The 19,125-nt window shown below is 35.1% G+C and overlaps 1 protein-coding gene across 2 annotated transcripts in view; it reads right to left on the bottom strand.

Annotated features, from left to right (window-relative positions):
* Positions 1-20: 20 nt before the first annotated feature.
* Positions 21-19,125, bottom strand: part of SPOCK3 (SPARC (osteonectin), cwcv and kazal like domains proteoglycan 3) — a 182,740-nt gene continuing 163,635 nt past the window's right edge. For both annotated transcript variants that reach the window (XM_054066070.1, XM_054066071.1), the window contains exons 8-11: positions 11,227-11,448; positions 4,434-4,496; positions 3,251-3,388; positions 21-2,195 (exon numbers count right to left, since the gene is read on the bottom strand). In XM_054066070.1, the coding sequence (XP_053922045.1) occupies positions 2,020-2,195; positions 3,251-3,388; positions 4,434-4,496; positions 11,227-11,448 (599 nt within the window). In that variant the 3' untranslated portion in view covers positions 21-2,019. The remainder of the gene's footprint in view (positions 2,196-3,250; positions 3,389-4,433; positions 4,497-11,226; positions 11,449-19,125) is intronic.

The following is a 19,125-nucleotide window of genomic DNA, read 5'->3' as shown; positions in this document are numbered from 1 at the left end:
GACAACATGTTTTCTTTAGCTTCTTTATTTAAAATCAATTTATATTTTAGTTAATTTCAGTCATAAGAAACTGTTCTCTGATAAAATCCCACTACATTGGAATGGTAAACTCTTAACTACTTTTATTTAAGAAAATAATACAACTATGCCCCACAAATTATGACAGAGTTTGGAAAGAAATATCTCTTTCTTTAGTATGCAATGAAGACAATGTCATAAAAGTACACAACAAAGCTATAGAAAACTCAGGAAAAAATACATAAAAATAAAAAAACCCCGAACCCCATGGGTTTTGCCTTAGTCAAAATTTCTTTACCAGAAACAAAACATTAATAAATGGCTTTATACAAATAAATACATATTTTAATAGGTGAAGGATATGGATATCTGAAACATGAATTCTTCCTGTTTCACAATTTCAAACTATGCAAAAAGTCAAAACGATGGGCTATACTAGCCAAAGGTTGGTTACAAGAGTCTTTATTTTGCAAACTATAAAGAAGCAATAAAAAAAGAAAATGCATTATACTTTTCAATACTACATAGGATAAACATTGAATTCAGTATTTAATTTGTAGAAATGAATTCAAATAAGAAACTGATTTTCCTTTTAAATAATGATAGGAAACCAGTGACTGATTTTTGAAGTTACACAACCTGTATTATTACATTAAACAGGTCATGTCAATTTTGTTGTGGGCAGAAAGCAATAGATATGATATGAATGAATACGGTGGAGTCCCAAAATGTCTACACAATTAATTAACATGCTAACATAAATACAGTGATTAAAGTAATTTTCTCTACAGTCAAATCTTAAGTGCTACTCTACACAATAATTATAATCTAGTCCACATGGTAACTACATAACAATAGGAAAAAATGAAAATAACTCATTTTCTTCATTCCCGCAGCAGTACCTATACTGGTATTAATTTGGTAATTCGGTGTGCTTAGCTATTGCCTAACATCCTATACTGGTATGCATGCTAAAACCTCTCTATTTCTATTTTGCAAGGCACCTTTACAATACGTTCTCTAAGTTTCTGGACTAGTAACAGAAAAGAACATGAATTAAGATAAAGATGCAAAACTATTTCTTGAATTGAGAAAATAAAAACTATCACTTTTTATTTATTAAATATTACCCTGGGGCAAGTGCCAATACTGTGTAATACAGTCATGTATAAAGGTAATATAATTTTAAGCACAGTTTTTTCCCCATTTAAATATTTGATGCTAATCTGATTAGAGAAAAAAAAAAAAAGAAAAAACCCAAAGAGTTAAGCAATGCTGAGTAAATAATGATAAAGCCTTTACAAACTTGACATGAACAAAAAAAATACAGAAGGACAAGAAAATTTTAGAATTACGGAATCGGTGCTTTTCCATGCTACTGCTTCTGAAAAATCCTTTCAGTAACCTAGCCACTTCGTAACAAAAACCATAACTAAAAAAGCAAATGCAAAGGAGGATTTTGCTTTATTCCTCTCTCCTGATATTTTTTCTCCATACTTTTGTTTAATCAGAGGGTGGTGAGATACTATTTGTGCACCAAAGATTTTCTACTGTAATATGATTTTGGTTTATTAAATGGACAATTTGCAAAGCCTGAAGGGCTGAAAACACTGACAGAACTAAAGTTAAGTTACAGTATGTGTGCTGAAGAGGACATGCACATTTCCAAGTAAGGGCAAATATCTTTCCGTTGGAGAGACTGGTTGTCTTTACAGTATGTTTTGCACATTTATATTTTCAGTAGCACATAACACTTGTTTCTTCAGGCTAGACTTCCAATGTGTTTTCTTCAGCACAAAGGCATTTGAAAACTTAAAAGCACATAATATAATTATTCTTATTTAAACAAAAAAGTCTATGACTCCAGCTGCAATGTTTGAAATAATCATACAAAATATACATGTTTGTTAGAATCCTTTTGACCTTGGAGAGCAAGGGGATTTTATGAAATGTTATCGTGTGAATTTTAGAAAGGTACAATTCATGCACCCCCTAATATCATCAAATATATCCATCATGATCATCTTCATCATCAATATCATCATCTCCTTCATCTTCATCATCATCATCTTCAATTTCGTCTTCATCATTCATTATTTCATCTTCATCATCTTCATCATCTTTCCATTCATGGAAATCACCAGAGGCAAAATCACCTGAAGTCTCTAAATCAATCGCTAAAAAGCAATGATGGTTATAGAAAAGACACTCAAGATATACTACATATATGTAATGTAATACATATATGTATTACATTACATATAAATATGTATACATACAAATACATATAAAGCGTACAAAAGTCACACCAGGGTATTTAGTATCAAGATAACTACTTATTTTAAATTACGCAGCGTAACACAGAAACAAAACATGAATAAATCCAAAAATCTTTTGTCTTAAAAGAAAACCTTTAATTTCTCAATGTTAACAAAAAGAGCCAAATTTTATGAATTTGTAGAACTATGAGTGCCAAGAACAACTGAAAGAGATTTAAGTTCAATTTACAGATTACAACAAGGATTACTGAAAATATACCCTTGTCCCCTCTTTGGTTCTTATATATTATCTTGAATTATCTAGAACTGCCCATTGACCTAGAAAGGATCCTGGGTTAGACAGAGAATGGGTCTGAGTTTGTGGGTCAAATATAGTTTTAAATTTACCCTTTGTTTCAAGCTACGTTCTTTTGTTGCAAAAGAAGGGTAAAAGAGTAACATGAGACTTCTTTTTTTATTAAAAAAAAGAAAATATTTTATTGCCACCTTTAATAAAATCGGACACAAAATAAAGCTGACATGCAAATTCTTGAGGCAGTTCCAGAGTACTGCCGGGAACGGAAAAACAAGGGAAGATGTAGTGTGTTAGGAACTTTTGGCAATTCCATCAAACATGAACTGAAAAAAAATGTCAAATAGAGTTCACTACCACACTGATTACCCAAAGGGACTTCATCAAGCATTTTGGGGGCTGTCTAATGCTGCTCTAGATAATTAATTTTCCCTAGGCTTGGATATACTATGCCAAGCATATACATGATGTCTATTAATAGCTGACACAGTGATAGGAGTTGCAAAAAATAATGAAGTAATAACAGTAACAAATTATAATTTCCTTCAAAATCCTTGTAGTTGGGTTGCACATCTGTTCTTACTTGAATAAATTTAGTCTGGTTGGTAATCAAAGGGAATCACACCTCTAAACCAAATGCCACAAAGCATACTCGACTTACCACATTCTGCTGCACCGTTTGTTCTTGATCCTGTTACCTCATTACCATATCTGTCAACACACCAGCACTGCCCTATGCTTCCATGGCACTGACTTGGTTTGTAATACCCATCTTCATCACATAAGGGAATGTACCGTCCTGTGATAATAATAAGAATATTAAAAATCACCTCTTAGCCAACAGAACAATTATAGCAGAAAATAACCACTTTTTGCTGGTTGTTCATTCTAGACTCCACAGTGACTGGTCTACTTTCTATTAAAAAATTCAGCTAAGCAGAAAGTGGATGAATATATCAAATGTGGGAGGAAAAATAACAAGAAATACTTCAAGAAATAAAGTGATCTTTAACTTTCCATTAAATTTTTCATTGATCCTGTGATACATATGCCTTACTTCCGTAAGGTCTCAGTCAAGACCTTTCCCGTACTCTGGGGAAAAAGCTCAAACATACCACCCAGCCCTGAATAGGATGTTATATATCTGTGGAGTACAAAAGTCTGAAGAATAAAGGAAAGGCTTCCTGGACTAACAAACTATCTGCTACAAGCCTTAGGAGCTGTTTTTATTTAATACATGTCTTATAATACATTTACTTACCCACTAATATTTAATCATCCTAAGGATGAACAATCCACTGTTTTTCATTTGAAACAGAGACTTTTGGAAAGAAACATAAAATGTAGACAAACCACAACGAACAAAACATTTATATGAAAGCATTTTGAAGTGCACAGTTGTTAGAAATCATCCTTAGAAGGAACAGTTTCAACTACTTTGGGCCAAAGCTATTATTGCAGCCATAATACAGTGGCTAATGGTAAAATGAAGATTACATTTCAATAATATTGATACAGTACAAACTGATTCACAACAAAGATTTCAATTGCTTAAAGAATATTACAGGTAAAGGATCAGCAGAGATACTAATTTAGGAGTCCCTTAGACTGTCCCCTCTCTATCTGTAAAAATGTACCTTCTATTAGGGTAATAAACCAGATGTAATGTCTTTCAGTAGGTAAGGTAATAAAACTAAGTTTAATAGCTTTCAAAAACTTCATAAATTTTGTTGCTGGAATTTACTGCGGTCTATCTTTGTTGGATTAATATTGATTTTATGCTGCTGTTTCACTAGGGTTATTTATGTAAGCAATAAAATCTTCAAAAGTGATCTATGGCTCACCTAGGAGCTTCTTTCCTCCTTGCTGCTTCTGAATGTTGCTGAGTTCTGTCTGGCAAGGTGGGTCTAAAATGACATAAAAATGTTAAACAGATTACAATGTATGTAGGAAGGAAAGCATATGACTAAGTTTTCACTGTTTGCTACATTCTAAAGTCACTCTAACTACTCATCTTATGAAACATATATCCTGCATTCGTTGTCACGTTCTAAACCCTGAAATAAAAGAATCAATGCATCTTGCCATAAATTATGAACTGGAGCATGATCATGAATTTGTGCAGAAGGCCACTTCCTGTTAACCCACCTGTAAATGAGCATCTGGTCACTATTCTGGAGGATCAACGAATGCCTGATCAAAATAGTGACTCTATCACAGAGTCATTTAATCAGTCTACAGAAATCAGTGTGATTGTGAAGCTCACCTCATGTATTGGTTCAACCAGGTTGGCTCTTTTAATTCTTTCCTGTTTGTTCTTGTTTTAACAGAAGTCACATTCAAGTTTTGTATTTCAGGTACTGCACTAAGAAAATAATAGTTTTCTCCACTCAAGTCCACAAGATTGTGATTCTATTGCAAAAATTTAAGGCTGAATCCCATGACTACAAAGCCTCGTGTTCAGCAAGCTAAGTTAAAAGTAGTGGCCAAACTTCAGATGGCTCTAAGAGGCAGAATAGGTATTAATAGGTATTTGGTTTTTCCATTCTTCAGAGTTATAGCATATTCCAGTTCTGAATCATTTAATTTGTCTACTGTCTCTATAAAAACAAGTCACAGTATGCTCCATGAATGGTAAAGAAGTAAGATGCGAGTGTGTATATATTACTGTTGAATATGTGAAAGGATCAAAGACAGTGAAGTACTAATCTCTGAACACTGATATTGCTTACTACGTTAGACCATTAGCACAATGGCATTTCTCATTCTGATTCAGCACTAGTATTACTGAGTTTACTCAAATGTATCTTTAGCTTATACAGTCCTCAGACAATATTCTGATAACATCTCACTAGAATCTCACATTTTATGAATTTTAGCAGACTGATTATTTAGAATACATCTTTGCCATCCAATGAATTCAAGGTTCCCTTCTGAAATATAGGGAAACTTCATTTCAAGGAAAAAGAAAAGTCTTCCAAGCTAGTTTAAAGACGAGTAAGACTGGCCAAGCTTGTTGATGAAGCACATACTTAGACCAGAACCCAGTCACTGTCTATGGCAATACGTAGGCAAAAATCACTTGAGTGATGATAGTCCAAAGGAGCTTTTCCTGAATTCCTCCTAAAGGAAAACCAGAGTAATCACCCTTTAGCCAGCTGAGAGCAACACAAGATGCTCAAAGGAGTGCAGGAATGGCAAGAATACATTATGATACATGGAAGTGCCTTTCTTGTGGAAATGCTCAAAATCTGGTGATAAATATCTATATGAACTGGGGATGGAAAATATATTTCCAGTGAACACAGGGCCTCTTGGCTGGCATAGCCTAGATATACCAATAGGCTTTTGGTAATATTCATGAACTCTTATCTAACAGAGTAAATAGAAACTGGAATACAACAATAATCCCCCTCTGACAGCAGGCTGTTAATTTCTCTTGGGTTTACATTTTAAATCCTATTTACATATCCTATATATTTAAAGAAGCTTACAAAAATTTAGAGTGGCCTTCACCCTGGTGAGCCAGGTTTTCACAGTAAATGTATAATGGATCTTTTTAGCATGATGGCCTTAAAAATAGGCTTCACTTTTGAAACACTGTTCACAAGTCTTAGTGCTAGAACAAATTTTCAAGAAATGTCTTTGCAGATAGCCAAGCAACTTCCCATGTGCGCTCTTGAAAACCACTGGGACTCCACATCATTGGGTGGGCATTAGGTTTTAAGTATTTAGTCTCTGAGTATTTGCTGATACTATATAAAGTTCTACATTTCTCGTTCTAAGAAGTGATTTGATGATGATCACGCTCACTATTACGCCAGAGATGCTCACTATCTTTCAAAACTAAGTTTTCTGTCTTTCCTGATATTTAAAGAGCTAAGCTCTTAATTCTACAACATTCTGAGGATCAACTAGTTCTCAAGCCAAAAGTATTTTCAATCAATCAATAATCTAAAAAAATTATGCACACAAGTACCACAGGCAAGAAGGATCTAGGAGTATGGCAGACCTGGCAGTGTTAAGTTAGCAGCTGGACTCAATGATCTTAAAGGACCCTTCCAACGTAAACAAATCTATTCTATTCTGTCTTCCAAAGAAGAGGAGAAATATGCTGAAGGAGAAGAAGTAGTCAAATAGGAAAAATATGTGTCTTTTGTTCTACGGAAAAAAAAAATCCTAAACAAGAAACACAGAGTTGCACACATGAGCACTAATGTGGAAATGCAAAAATGATAGACTATGCCTAAAGAAAAAAAAAAATAAAAATCTTCATTTACAGCTGTAAATCTTTGGTGGTTAATTACAAAAACGAATTCCACTAACCAAAAGGTAACAAGGCAATATGAGAAAGTTACTTACCCAAAACTCTCTTCTTCTCAGAAGCTAGGTCTTCAAGATTCACACTTAAGCTTTGCTTCTCAGGATAAAAGCAGCAAAACCTCTTAACAATACTAAATCACTCTGGTGTTTAAAACTGTCAAAGAGAATGGCAGGCTAGAAGTTCAACCAATTCCTTTAGGTCCATAGCATATTCTTTTTCCTCTCTCCCCAAATCAGAATGATTCTCCCTTCATTTTCCAGCTAGTTCCTGAATTTGCAAAAAGCTTTTATTTAGATTTCTGAACTTATTTCAATAAGAAATCAGTGTCACTGGACAACTTTTGGGAGTCTTGTGTCAAAGAAAAAAAAATTCCTTTACAAAAAATCAATGTGGTGGATTCCTTTGAAATAGAAATGAATCTGAAATCAGTTTTTCTGATAATGTCAATACAAATAAGAGACCTAATCAACTTCATCCTTAATTTACTTCCACAAACGTGGCAGTTGTCTTTCTAACAATATCACTAGACTTTTATGAGTGATTCATGAACCAATTACCAACAACACTCTACAGTTTTTCAGTACTCAAGGTACTGATGTACATCAGAGTATCCCCTGTTCGAGACATCAGTATTCAGTAGTGTTGAGATGTGCTACACGGCTAGTACAATTAAGCTTTGATTTACCAAAAAGAGGCACATTAACAGAGCAATGAGAGTAAAACTGGTAGATTTGATGAAGTGTCTAGGATTTTTAATAGGTATATCTCAAGGAGCTGCTACTCACACAGTAAGCCTCCAGTTTTCACAGATTCTCCATCTTATTTAATTACAAAACAGCGATTTTTCATCTATCAAGTAGATAATATTTGGTAGAGCCCCGAGCTTACGGTATACGGTCCACTGCAGATTAGGCTGCCATGCTGTGCCTTGCCTGTGCTTGGGGTCAAGTATTATAATATTTTTTGGACAACCAAGGCTCAGACTTTAGGTATTTTAAAGTATTAATACTGCACCTCAAGAAATCTTTCTGGATACCTTAATTATGTGTTAAGGCACATTACACCTTCCTTTAGAGTCATCTAGAAACATATTTGAATCTGAAAAGACTGATGTAAGAAATACAAATCATGATAACTATCATTCTTCTGTAAGATGGACTAGTTTCAAAGTCATAAAGCTGTCTTCTGGCTTTCTTACAGACCCTGTAAGAGAAAGTCATCTAGAGAAGTGCTGAACTAGTAGGTCCATGCAGAGGTCTGCCATAAAGAAATACTAAGTTGCTAAGCATTAATATTCCCAGTAAAACCGGGTACTCTCCTGCTCTGAAACAGTGATGCAACAAAACCAAGGCTGTAGTAATGAAGAAATATTGGCAGAAAGAAATTCAACCCATAAAGCCAACAGCAATGCAAGTGCCTCAGCATTTAGATAAACACTAAAGTATTAAGATAGCATCAAATAACTAAGAAAATAGGTAATGAAGATGAGCACCAAAGGACTTGCATGAATTGCAGTTGAAACTACAGAGCAATACTGATGAAAGCATACAGGAAAACTTGCAAAGAGCGCTGGCAAAGCACAGATTTTGAGGTATTGCAGAAATGCACTATAGTGTCTTGAAAACAGCTCTGAAATATCGAACAGTTTAAAGCAGGATAAAGCCAATAAAAAATGCAATAAGCACCACTGAGCTGTACTTAAGTGTTTAAGCATTAGTCAACATGGGACAGCTACTACAGGAAGATCTTTTCCTGAGCAAGAAAGATCTGACTTAAGTATTCAGAAGAAGTTGTTTATATTAGCCAGAAGATGTGAGTAATGCGCGGTATTGGGTCTAGTTTACTGTAAGGCATCATGACAGACCTCAAGCAGAAAGAAAGCATGAAGAAGAGTTGCAAGTATGTGTCTGATCCTGACAGTCTTAACTGTGAAGCTAAGCTCAAAGAGCAAGAGGGCTTCTCAGACAATGACTCAGGCAAATACTTTTTGAAAAGTATAATGGAATTTCTATCCCCGTATGGTACATATTGTTGACAAATTTTTATATTCACTTTGAACATCAACAGCAGTGCTGTAAAACTGTATCTGCCCAGAAAGCACCCACTAAGCTTAATGAATACAGAGAGCTGTCTACCTGGGTTGAGGCATTCTGTTAATATCAATTTATTTTAGTAAACATCAGAAAGATGTCACTGAATTTCTCTACCTAGCCATTTCTTTACTATTAATAGCAAAGGTCTAATTAAAGGTCTTAGTTGGATTGTTGAATCAAATAAAACATAAATACACATGAATATATTACAAGGTTTAGCATAACACTACAAATTATGAATAGAGAATTCAGTGGGTCACTAATACACCGGCGAGTTAGGACTCAGATAGTTGGACAAGAGCTAATTAAGATGTGACAGAAGAAGATAATAAGACTTTTTTTCCTCCTTACATTTTCAAAAAAAAAGATTATAGCTTTATTTGATAGTGTTAATTTGGAGGGATGGAGTGCATGTTTAATGTGCAAGGATTGCCAAAACTGAGATTTCACCTCAGTTTCAATGCTGATGATACATATTTTTTATCATATGCTCAAACACATCGTGGGATCAAAACCTACCTGATCTATTTCAAATCAGCATCTTATCACAATACCATGGTCAAGATAGTGAGGAAACTTGTAAAGAGGGAAGAAAAGCTTGATAACACTGGATTCTATAACAGGGAGAATCAGTGTCATTGAAAGTTGGATTCCAGATTTTTAGCCTTCGAGGTACCATTAATATAATTCAGTAATGTTTAGATCAGCTGTTAGGACATCATCCTCAAGTTATGGCAATACACTGAGCAAATATTTTAGACAAACAGACTTTACAGGCTACAGAATGCAAAATGACTTGAAACTAACCTGTTGAAGCACTTTCTTAATGCCTTGGTTATGCCGTACGTGTATTATATGAAATTCGTAGAGGAGACAATTGATAGAGAAACCTTGGCCATACTAGGATACATGTTCTGTGTTGTGCTTTCTCTGACAATTGAAAAGAACTACGCTGCCATCAGAGAGTAAGGGTGTTTCTATACTAAGCTGAATTGACTGTAGTGGTGTTCTTTTTATTTTAAAAACAACCAAACAGAACATGTTACATTGTTTACTTTAAGAACTACTTTACTTCTGGGACGGGTCATTTTTTCATTTACTAATTTTGTTAGCAGTATATACATGCTTATAAATATAAAAGCCAAAATATTGTTCTACTATAAAACAAAGAAGCTGTTTTGAAACACTAGATGTTAAATTTTTAACTAAGAAAGCAAAGAAGTCTTGATGTTTAGTTGGTATCTACAAGTACAGCTTTATTTTTGTTCATATTTACAACTGGCAGATGTGGCATGATAAAACTGTTTATTTCCACAGAAATCAGAGTAAAACCATAGATGCTGAGTACAAATGGGTATTTATCATGAGAGTTCTAAGGGCTGAAGTGAGATTGAAAATATTTTTAAGAAAGGATGAACTGACTTTGCAGACTTTCCACCAAATCATCCTTTACTGGCAGCAGAAATTTGGACCTTCTTTGGTATTTATCCCTTTGAAATTCTCCCTCATGTGAGTAAGAAAAACGAAGGGGAAGTCCTGTCCAATTTCAGCCAATATGTAATGAGTAAATTCTTTGATTCATTACAACTAATTTGATTATATAATTTACATGATATCTCACCTAGATCCTCAGGAAAATAATGCTTACAGGTTGTGTTTATTTGTTTAACAAAATCACATCAGGACATTAACAAGAGATTCATCTAAGCAGTAAAAATCAATTGGTTTTAGGCCCAAATAACTGCAAGTAACTTTATCCATAATGTTAATTTAGTTATTTTAATAGGCTCACAAAGCAGAACATTAAAAAGCCCTACTTTAGAAATAGAAAAAGTTTATTTTATAATGTAGGCTAAACAGACTAGAAAAGAAATAATTTAAGCTATTTTGTTCTTTATTTTGGTCTCTTTCCTCTGCATACTTACTGGAAGCTGACACGAGAAACAATATTGCTGTAAAAGCATTAGCTGCTGTTTTGCACTTTATTTAGAATCCTTGAATTTCTAGCAAGCCTTTCCATTTAGCTTGGGTTGCTTGTTTAGGTTTTAATTTTTATACTTCATTTTAGGTATTCACAATAGGTCAAAAACCTCAACACAAATTCTTTGTACGGTATTTAAGAGCTTGTAGATCATTGTAATCCTCTTAATATGTTAAGAAAAGATAAAGCAGTACAAAAAGGTCAGTCATATACATACGCAGCTTGTTCTCATCTTTTACCTTGCTGTCTTTGGAAGCAGTAGCACCACTCATTGTTAGATATCAAACTGTCCTTGTATGTGTCACAAGAATTGAAGAACGCCCCGGTGCATGGCTCATTCTTGTCAAGGTAAATGCTTCCAAGTTCTGACTGGTCCAACAAAAGGTCATAGTTCGTATCAAGCCTGTTAAACATCCAGCCAAGGGAGTCTTTGCAAATTGGCAAAATGCTGGTATCAAATCCTAAGAGGCAAGAAAAAAAAAAATTAAAAAACCATATAGAAGGAAAGATACAGCAGCTGCTGAGCTCAGCCACCACAAAACAATGCTGCATCGCAGAAATTGCTCTAGTGGTACATAGATACAGTACATAAACGGTGTATGCTATTTAAATACTATATACAAGTGATATGTCAGCTTAATTTTAAAAAATCATTAAATTAACCCATTAAAAAATTAATCCCACCATCAGTCTTAAAGAATTTAGAAATATGAGTTTTCTTGTCAAACATTATACCTTTTGCACACACATTAGTACAATAATAAATGATCTACAGAGATTTCCTGGAAAACAATGCTGTTGAGGAATTTTAGAAATGTTTACAATCAGGGAGTGAAGCTCAAGCGGCTTGCAATGTTCATAGAAATAAGAAGAGATAAGTTCCAGGTAATTTGCTGGAGTCCATTTCTTCTCTTCCTATAAAATACATTCAATTCTATGAAAAAGGAACACCATAGTCAGCCTCAGCAATGCCTTGAAAGCTATGATATTTTATCTTTACTTTATGCACTTGACAACTTGGAGGCAGCTATGGAAAAGATGACTGCCAAGAGCAGCTGACTGCCAGTATCAGACCTACTAATACGGTTTCCATCTTCCTGAATTGTTGCTTGGAAAATGGGCAGTAAGTAATAGGTCAAGTTAATTATTCCTGTAGCCAGAGCTCAGACCTCACATTTGTTTTTCCTGCATCAACTGTGAAGTACATGCAGACTTGCATATAGACACAGATGCGAAATTCAGAAATCGACAGGCTTCTTGCTTATATAGAAGACATGAGCTGCATTTGATATACACACACATTTTTTTCCTGTTCACGTGCTATAGGTTGTACCACAGGCTTATAGTACACGTTGCCAGGCAGTTGAGTACGTATCCTAAAAACAGAACAAGGTTTAGTGCTACTAAATACTACTCTTCTAAAGACTTTTAAGCTAGAACTGAGTACTGAAAAAATGAGATTGCTGAATACGGCTATAGAAAAGTTGACATGAGAGCACATGGGAATTAGCAGTTGCCGCTGCTGTTAAAATCAAGCCTGACCGTCTAAGTAGCTGTTCTGAAAACAATAAAGATATCTGAAAAGCGTTTCTGTACTACTAAAGCAGGCCAACTTGGATAACTAAGTAACCAGATGTAGAAATTGGTAGATTTTCCCTTATATATACAGGTATGTGAAAATGTCCATGCTTTGGTAGAACGACCATTTCAGAAAGGAAGAGGAGGAAGATGCTAGCACCAAAACCTCCCTATGGAAGTCTGACAACCACATAAACTCCCCTTCCCCAGAAATCTCAAATTAACTTTGACTTATTATGAGGGCAGTCTGACTTGCTCCCAGATGATCTGTGTCATTCGTTACTATTTCTGAGAAAAGAAAAAAGAAAAAAATTAAGCAAGCTATTTAATATTCATATTTTGGATGTGCTAAACGTAATTTAAAAATGTAGGCATGCATTCAAATACCAGACCCTCTCTTCCTTCCTTCCTCTCCAGCCCCTGATAAAATGTCAAGACAAAACAATTTATTTTTCTGTGGATTAAGAAGAGCATAGAGAGACAGAATCCAACTGATTGAATACACATATATAGTAGAAGAATTGTTCAATTTATCTGCAAAAGACATCAAAATTCTTTAACAGGTGTTTCAGATTTGAAAAAATCTAAAAGGTTCCTCCACCATAGAACATTTCACCTAAGGATGAATGTTCAGGATAACACTATTTACCTTCAGGCCCACTTCCCAGATATTTCTCTTTTCTCTGCTAGTCTTGCTTTTAGCTAGAGACCCTCCTCAAGATCTTGGATTCAGAAAGGGACGATGTGAAACATACTATTTCCTATCCTGTGTTTTGTGTACCTGCACGAAGGGAGGAATTATTCTTATGCTTGCAAAATTTTTCTGATTTTGGCATTCTGTTCAGCTCACCAAACTCTAAGACAACTTGCAGAAAACCAGCAACCGTGAGGAGACAGATTTGTATGAATAAGATGCCAGCTAGAAGGGAATAGAAGATAAAAGCCACTTAAGGGTGTATTCAGGGATGGATTTTGTGGGCCAAATTAGATAATTGTAGATAATACACTAGCCTGTGGAATTAAAGCATAAGTTTATTGAAAGAGGCATCACTTTCAAGCTTGGGACATACAATTTTTAAACAAGTATTTGAGGTCCATGCTGGAAAATTCAGATTATTAGTACTCCGCATTTTAGGACACTAGAAGCTAGTGCGACATATTTAATAAACTCTCCTAAGGAAAAGGGGAATAACCCCAAACACCTGCTTATTTTATTTCTCTCCATCAGTTGCAAATTTTATTCTAAAAAGAAATAAATTTACCTGAACATTTCAAATGGTTAATGCCTCACTGAATTAAGGTTGGAATCATATTTTATGTTTGCAGAAGACTTAATCTCTAATTTTTTTACTTACGAGTATAAATCTGTGAATTGAGTTCATCCTCTATTCCCGTTCCTCAATTTTTTCTCACTTCTTTCTATATAACTTCTAGACGTTTTTTAAAAGACATGTCTAATAGTGATGTCCCACTATATTTTTAACTGTTACATTTGTCATAGTTAATGACAGAGACTGAAATGAAAACATTTGCATTGGAGTCAGCAATACCATTAAAACCCAGATGACTGTATTACAAATCATTGATGTCAACAGGAAAGCACCAGAAAAATCTCATTATGATCTAATAATTTCTAGAAAGCCAGTTAAAAGTTCAATGTAACTACAGTTAAATATTTAAATATAGAGTTTGAGGTCTGATATTTATGATGTATACTTCCTAGTAAAAAGAAATATATTACACTGGCACATTAGAATTAATAAGCCTACTTGGAACAATAAGATTTCATATAACAAAATTCTTTCGTTATTTCCAACCCTGAAAAATAAAGTTTACATACATTAAAGCTATGACAACCTATCTATTAGATAGTATCATATACAGTAGAAAAAGCATTGTGACTCACGGGGTCTATCTTTCTCCTAAATGACTGTTTAATATAATAATTTCAAAACCTAATCATGCTTTACCTTGAAAGCAGGTTTGTTTTTTTTTTTTAGAGTTTGCTTCTGAAGTAGTTCATATTTTTTTTTTTTTGAAAGCCCAGATGTATTTGTTGTTGCTTTTATTGGGTTTTTTAGTTGCTTCTCTCCTCTGGTATTGAAAATTGTAGTGTTTTAAACAGCAAATCACATCTTGTCTTAGTTTTGATTTGGTTTGTTAAACTCTTTCATGACTATCAGTCACTGCAGTATACGCTAGATCAGGCTGCTCAAGGGTCCATCAAACCTGGCCTTGAACACTTCCAGGGATAAGGCATCCACAACTTCCTATTCCAGTGTCTCAACATCGTCCTGGTGAAGAATTTCTTTGTAATGTCTAATCTAAATCTCCTGCCTCCCAATCTAAAGCTGTTCTCTCTCACCGTGTCACTATGTGCCCTTGTAAAAAGTCCCTCCTCAGCGTTCCTGTAGGCCCCCTTCAGATACTGGAAGGCTACTATAAGGTTTCCCTGGAGCATTCTATTCTCCAGGTTGAACAAACCCAACTCTCTCAGCCTGTCCTCATAGCAGTGGTGCTCCACTCCTCTGATCATCTTTGTAGCCCTCCTCTGGACCTGTTCCAACAGTTCCATATCTTCTTATGTTGGGGATTCCACAACTGGAAACAGTACTCCAGGTGGGGCCTCATGAGAGAGAAGAAGGAGAAAATCACCTCCCACAACCTGTTGGCCACACTTCTTTTGACGCAGCCCAGGATACAGTAGGACTTCTGGGATGTGAGTGCACATTGACGGCTCATGTCAAGCTTCTGATCAATGAGCATCCCCAAGTCTTTCTCCACAGAGTTGCTCTCAATCACATTGTCCCCCAGTCTGTATTGAAATCACGGATTTCAAACCCAGGCGTAGGAACTTGCACTTGGCCTTGTTTAACATCATGAGGTCACTCCAGAACTCCTACACCAAACAAAGACCATAACCTCAGTTCCATGTTCCCAGCATAAACCCTTAAGAGATTATCATGCTTCGACACATGAAAGGACAGGTGATCCAGAGCCAAGAATCATGACCTAGAACTAGGAAATTAATTGCCTCAAATCACAGGCCACATATATTTTTATCACTTTCGGTGCCAACTGGAAAGCTGTTCTTACACATTTTTAACAGCTGTAACACAAAACAAAAAGCACAAACTAGAGGGGGAAAATAAGTATAGCTGAAGGACAATAATTTATTCTTGTTGATTAAGTACCAGACATTATAATGAGGAGAGCAAAAATTGCTGTTCAGATGTCTAAATTATGGGAAAGAAAATTTTTTCTTCTTCTCTTTCTCATTTTAACCATGTTTTTCTTTAAATTTATTTCCATATACCATAATGAAATAAGCTTCTATACAGCCATTTCTGAACAATATCTAAAAGTAAAGAGAACAAAAGAATGATTTTGCATTTAGCTGAATTTTGCCTAATGCATACACTCCAACATAACTTGATTTAGAAAAACGTGAATTGCCTGCTTAAGCTCTATTCCTCAGCCAAAACAATCCCAAGGGAAATATTATTTAGAAATATACACCTCCTCCATGACTTACACACTAGCATTCAAAATATTTCCTCGAAAGGAACCAAGAGAAGTGCTTGGTTCTCAGAGGATAATTTAAACTCTTAATGAATATAATCTGCTTTTCAAGGTAAAACTATTGTTTGCCTGCTTATAAGGCTCATAAGTCATAAATCTTTGTGTATGTTGAGGAAAATAGTTTTTGACATTCTATGGAAATCAACATGGTATACATGCATATGGCTCACATATCGCATTATATAAGAATTGTCTATCTAATATGCCAAGAAAAGTAAACCGCATGATTATTTCCAATACCAGCACACTGTCTAGTACAATAAAAGACACTGACAAATCATACATGTGAATAAACATATATGCATTTCTGCTAGAGTCCTAACTGACACCTAGATTATGCCTATTACTTGTTCAGTGTGCCAGCTGCACAGCAAGAAGGTTTTCACTTGTGATGGATTAGGCTATCAGAAAATCTTTAGTTAACAGCATCTCACAGCTGAGGCCTACTGTGCACAAACTGGGAACAAGTTTTCCCTCCTAACAGCAGCAGGAAGAATTAAACTAAAGTCCTCCCCTAAGCACATGTGAATGCTTTCTGTCATATTTGCTGTTCACAAAAGCGCTGATATAGGTGAGATTTGCTTGGCTCCATCACAGCCCAAGAAGGAGATGGCATTAGGCATAACAGTCTCTGTCAGTCCTCTTAAGTTGTAATATTTTGTTGCTTAAAATGGTTACACAGATAGGAGCAGAACCAGGGTTAGAGGAAGACATGGGGAAGCTACCAAAGGTCTTGCAACAAACCTAAGATAACTGACTCTCCTTTTACAACAGAAAGTACGTAGGAAAGAAATAAAGCTGAGCATTCCTTAAACACCTGTCTTTTGCATCCCTAAGTCTCCACTTTTCCAGAAAGCATTTTAGAGAACCAAAGTCGAGGACAAAAAAAAATATTAACGTAAGTCCTATTTGCTGGGGGATACTAGTTTGCTAATAGATGGACAACTCAGATTAAATGTATTTCTGAGGACACCAGACTGATGATTTTAGTAACAGAAGTGACTGTTAAGGAAAAATTAAAGATACCTGAGGAAGGAAAAATAAAATAAAATGGTACAATAAACATCCATGTCTCATTGCGTATGAGGATAATTAGTGTACAAATGATTGCATCAAAACAAACTTCAGTCACAATACTGATATAATTAACTCAAAAGACTTAAGTTTAAGAAAAGATTAATCTAAAATTCCTGCTCTGAGGTACTTCTAGGCTGCATTTCTTCTTCTAGACTCCTGCTTTAAGGATGCTTGGGTTTATGCTAACCTGACATATGCTGGAAAGTCTTTACCATAACCTATCCTTTCTAGTAAACTAGAGCTAGGGTTCAGGTTGCCAGCCTGTACAATTTTGCAGTACAGTTTATGGCACATTTTCTGAGATAATCTCAGGAAGGAGCCACATTCTCAGGCAGTCAGCATTTTCAAGACATCAAAAAAATATGTTTAAAACCACAATTCTTTTTATCTGTTATAACTATACAATGAACTGTATGGGACAGTACTGACAGAAGTAAGCAAAATCTTACTGTTCTGCCTATGAGTTCTGTCTATACATCAGGGTTTCCAAATATGCTTCAGCAATAAAGACCAGGGAAATTTAATTTATCTCTGCATAACGTCAACTGCATCTCTTTGTCTACAAGGAACTGAGGATAGTCAGAATGAAGTAAAGATCTGAAATTGCTAAATTTATTTACACTTTTCTATAGAAAATTGGTTTTTCTGTTTGTAAGAGTATCTGGCAATTTCAGTGTAACAATACCCCACCATGCTAGTTCTAGAGAAGCCAATTATAAGTAATTTTTGTTCAATCTTTTGTATTATTCTGTTATTTTAAAAATTAATAGTGTATTAGACTCCAAATAACCATAATATTCCCAAGTCATTAGAAGGTTCTCTATTATGTTTGGCCTCTCGTCTTTCATCTTCTAACATGTCAAGGTGCAGAAGTATTCTTCAGAAACAGACTGCCTGTTAGCAGATATTTGTGGAACTATGGTATTTTTTGTGCTTTGCATTTGATACAATAATTACCTAGATTTTCATCACACAAAATAAACACAGAAATAGAACAAATATTTTAATAGACTTTAAACAGGTACATAAAATCTCACTCGATTTTTCAACTTCTTCCTCCCCCATCTACAAGTGAATAATAATGATTGTATGGATCAATGTGGACTATTTAACAGCTGGAACAACTCTGAAAAGCACCAGCAAGGCACTGTAAACTTGTACCACATCTACCTTTGACAGAAGGACAGTGCCCAAGTCTTTTATAAATCCTGTCCCAAGTGCCACCAGGGAGACTGAAATATGAAAACCCCTAAATGCAAACAGACAACCAGAAAGGATGTCACAAAATGCTTTTTTAAACACAGAAAGTTTTTTCAGTGAGCAAGGAACATTATGAGAGGAGTAAAGGACAGCCTGGGGGAAAGGGTGCCAAAACAGATTTTTAACTCCCCAAGGGTAATGAAGAATTCCAGGGATCTGCTAGAATTGGGACTCTGAAAGGGGAAGTTGCATTCAGGTGGCTTTTTGTTGTAGCTGTTATTTTGTACAGACCACAAAGTCTCACATGCCAAGATCCTTTTACTTCATTAAGAAATTGTTTGCAAGATTTATTTCTAGGTGTAGCTCTCAGTTATCCCCAAAATAGGGGCTGGATTCCCTAGTATTCTGAAAAATCAATGCACCTGATGACTTAGACCTACTATGACTTTGGAGACTTGGCTTTGAGGGATTTCATTAGGGATACTACTCAAGAGCTTAGCTCTTGAAGAACAGTTTTAATAATTTCTTAATGGTATTAAAAAGGACATTACCATACTGAGTGTTTATTTTTTATCTTTCTATGTTTACAGGAACATACTGATCTAATAATTTCTCCTAAACCACAGACATTAATTTCTCATAAGATGCAGTGTCTTTCGCTGCCTCAAATGAAAAGTTCAGAAATGTACATACCAGAAAAA

The sequence above is a fragment of the Cuculus canorus genome, chromosome 4, assembly GCF_017976375.1.
Source record: "Cuculus canorus isolate bCucCan1 chromosome 4, bCucCan1.pri, whole genome shotgun sequence".
NCBI classification, from domain to species: domain Eukaryota; kingdom Metazoa; phylum Chordata; class Aves; order Cuculiformes; family Cuculidae; genus Cuculus; species Cuculus canorus.
This window is presented reverse-complemented; position numbering and strand designations above follow the sequence as displayed.